General features: G+C 35.2%; 1 protein-coding gene across 3 annotated transcripts in view; it reads right to left on the bottom strand.

Moving 5' to 3' along the window:
- Positions 1–460: 460 nt before the first annotated feature.
- The window catches only part of NR2F2 (nuclear receptor subfamily 2 group F member 2), a 12,031-nt gene continuing 9,604 nt past the window's right edge, over positions 461–2,887 (bottom strand). For all 3 annotated transcript variants that reach the window (XM_024206760.2, XM_024206758.3, XM_024206759.3), the window contains exon 3: positions 461–1,045. In XM_024206760.2, coding sequence (XP_024062528.1) covers positions 771–1,045 — 275 coding nt within the window. In that variant the 3' untranslated portion in view covers positions 461–770. The remainder of the gene's footprint in view (positions 1,046–2,887) is intronic.

Here is a 2,887-nt window from a genome sequence, read left to right as displayed (position 1 = left end):
TAATTATAGCTCTCTCTCTCAGCTTCAAGCTAAATTTTGGGTCACCACCTCTAAGTGCGCTTCCATCATTGTGTTGTTGAGGGGTTTTTTCCTTTTCTTTTCCTTTCTTCCTATGATACTTTCGTGGACTCAGTTTTAATTCTTTCAGAACATATATTTTAAGGATACACATTTTTTTTAAAGAAGCCAAGATTATATCAAAAATTATTATAGAACCACAGAATAAACTGGTTTGAAACCAGAAAAATACAAAAAAGAACAACTATAGGTACATAGACACATAGGACAATTAATAATTTGGAAAAAAAAGACTTACTTTTTTCCATTGCTAATTTTCTCCAAATTTCCTTTAAAAGCACTTTCAGCGAGATATTTTTCTTTAAAAAGTTTACCCCATAAAAGAAAAAAAAAGAAAAGAAAAAAGAAAAACCCACCCTAATGTATTTCCTTCCTTCTTTCTTTTTTTCTTTTACTTTTCTTTTCCCTTTATTTTTTAAACAAAAGAAATGATAAGTAGCAAGTTTTTTTCTCTTAATGACACGGGAGTTTTTAATGCATTCTGTAAAAGTTCATTTGAGAGTCTTTTTTTTTTTTAATTCACAGTCCATTATTTTTTTCCTGTCTTCTTTTAGCAAACTTGTAACATCCTTTTACATCCTTAGCAGAAGGAAATATAAGCAACCACCAGAACCCAAATGTCATTTGCTTTCCTTTCCCTCTCTTTCATCTCCCTTCTCAATATATATATTTTAATTTTTTTCTCCAATATTTTATTGAATGGACATATAAGGCCAGTTAAAACTGCTGCCAGACAGTAACATATCCCTGATTAGGGTTTCTATTGGGGTTTTACCTACCAAACGGACGAAAAACAATTGCTCTATGACAGAAGATGAGACAGTGCGCAGTGAGGGAAGACGTAGTAATAACTTCCCGAATCGCGTTGGTTGGTTGGGGTACTGGCTCCTAACATATTCTTCCAAAGCACACTGTGACTTCTCCTGTAAACTTTCAACATGGGCTACATCAGAGAGACCACAGGCATCTAGAAGAAAGTTAAAAAAAAAAAAAGAAAAAAAAAAGAAAGAAAGAAAACAATCAGTTTAAAGAAGATTGTTTTAAAAAACTGGTAAAATTAGGCGTAGATAGTGGTTGATCATGTCGCTCTCAGAGCTAAGCATGTTTTTAGCAAAAGGTGAATATATATATATATATATTCCACCCTTCGGAAGGGTCTACTCTAGAATCAAACCCAGTTTCAAGATCTAAAGGTTTAATTGCACTACTGACCTAGGCGGTAATACTGAGATGCTGGGAAAGTGTCATTTTATTATTAATTATTATTATTATTATTTGCAAAGGTTGAAAAGCATGCGGGGGAGAAGCCACTATTTCTTTCCCACTCGGAAAATAATTGTGAAGAGTCTCATCATATGGCTAGAAGGAATAATAATAATAATAATAATAATTAATAATAAGTAATAATAAAACTGGCCCAGCAAAGAATAATGGCGCCCCGGTTCCAGCAATAGATTCTCCCCCAAAGAAGACAACGCGTTTTTCTTCAGTCTTTGAAACTGATTTAAGTGGCCCTTTAAAACTGATCTTGTCAGTTTAGCCTATTCAGAGGCAGCCATGCAAACTGTGATCTCTCTGTTCATTTGAGCTGTCTCTCCCCCTTCTTTTTCTTTTTCTCACTTTTTCTTTTTTTTTTCTTTTAAACCCAAATCCTCTACAAGACGAAAACTCCCTGATATGGTCTGGACATTTTTCTGATACGCTAAAATACAATCAGTTCCCTTTAAATCAGAGACGTCTGTACTGAAAGAGCACAGGTTGTGACCTGACCTCTCTGTGGCTTCTTAGGCTAACACATGCATATTCTGCGAGTCATTAGGACCCAGATTTTAAATAAAGAAAAAAAAAAGGGGGGGGGGAATAAAAAAGCAAACATCATATGCATCTATGTGTGTGTGTTTTACATCATTGAGCGTTATTGGGGCGCCTGAGAAGCTGCATGCATAACCTTATATTTGCATGTGTGTATTTCCACAAAATCAGATAACAGAAACCTTTATCTAGCTGGGAGGCAATTTGCATGCCAGGCCTCACATTTTGCAAATAGTAATAAATTTAACAGTTACGACAGTGTCGGACGATTGTTTTCTTGAAAGGCTAAAAAAGTGCTCTTTAGAAATCCAGGATTTGAAATAAACTCATCAGGGTTGTGTTGGGGAGTGTGTGTGCTGGGGGTGGGGGGGAATCCTAGATGAAAATTTGAGCGAGGGATAAAATGCATCCTTGAAAAATGACAAGGAAATAAAATAAGCATCCCACAAACAAACGGTACATTCTGCTTTTCCTAGGGCTAGATGCTCCCTGCTAATTGATCACCTTAGGACTTTAGCACGAGTAATTTGAAAAAAAAAGTTTTACGTGTAAAGCAATAATATATAAAAGGAAGTTTAGGTCACGACCCAGAACCTGGACAAAGTCCAGAAAATGACTTGGTTCCCCAGACCCCCTTTAACACAACAAGGAATGGATTGTGAGTCCTCCTCCCCCCACTCCACATAAACTACATTTTTTTTTCTGTTTCCTGATATCAGGCTTTAAAAAACTCCGATGAGTAATTATTTTACAAGTCCTGCTTCCATTCATATGTTTATCACGTGGCCACTTTCCCAAGCTTTCAAATTAGTTACAAAAGAAATCATTTAAGAAAACAAAACCACCTTAATCCAAAACTTCTAGAGGTCCAATACAGTGTGTCACCGGATGCCGCCTTAAAGTTAGCAGCCTCGACTAACGTAGTGCACAAATTAGAAAGCATATATTTAAATATATATATATATATATATATATATATATATATATATATATATAT

The sequence above is a fragment of the Terrapene carolina genome, unplaced genomic scaffold (genome assembly GCF_002925995.2).
Source record: "Terrapene carolina triunguis isolate 2854851 unplaced genomic scaffold, T_m_triunguis-2.0 Scaffold67, whole genome shotgun sequence".
Classification (NCBI taxonomy): Eukaryota; Metazoa; Chordata; order Testudines; family Emydidae; genus Terrapene; species Terrapene triunguis.
Note: the sequence above shows the minus strand (reverse complement) of the source record. Positions and strands in the feature narration are given on the sequence as shown.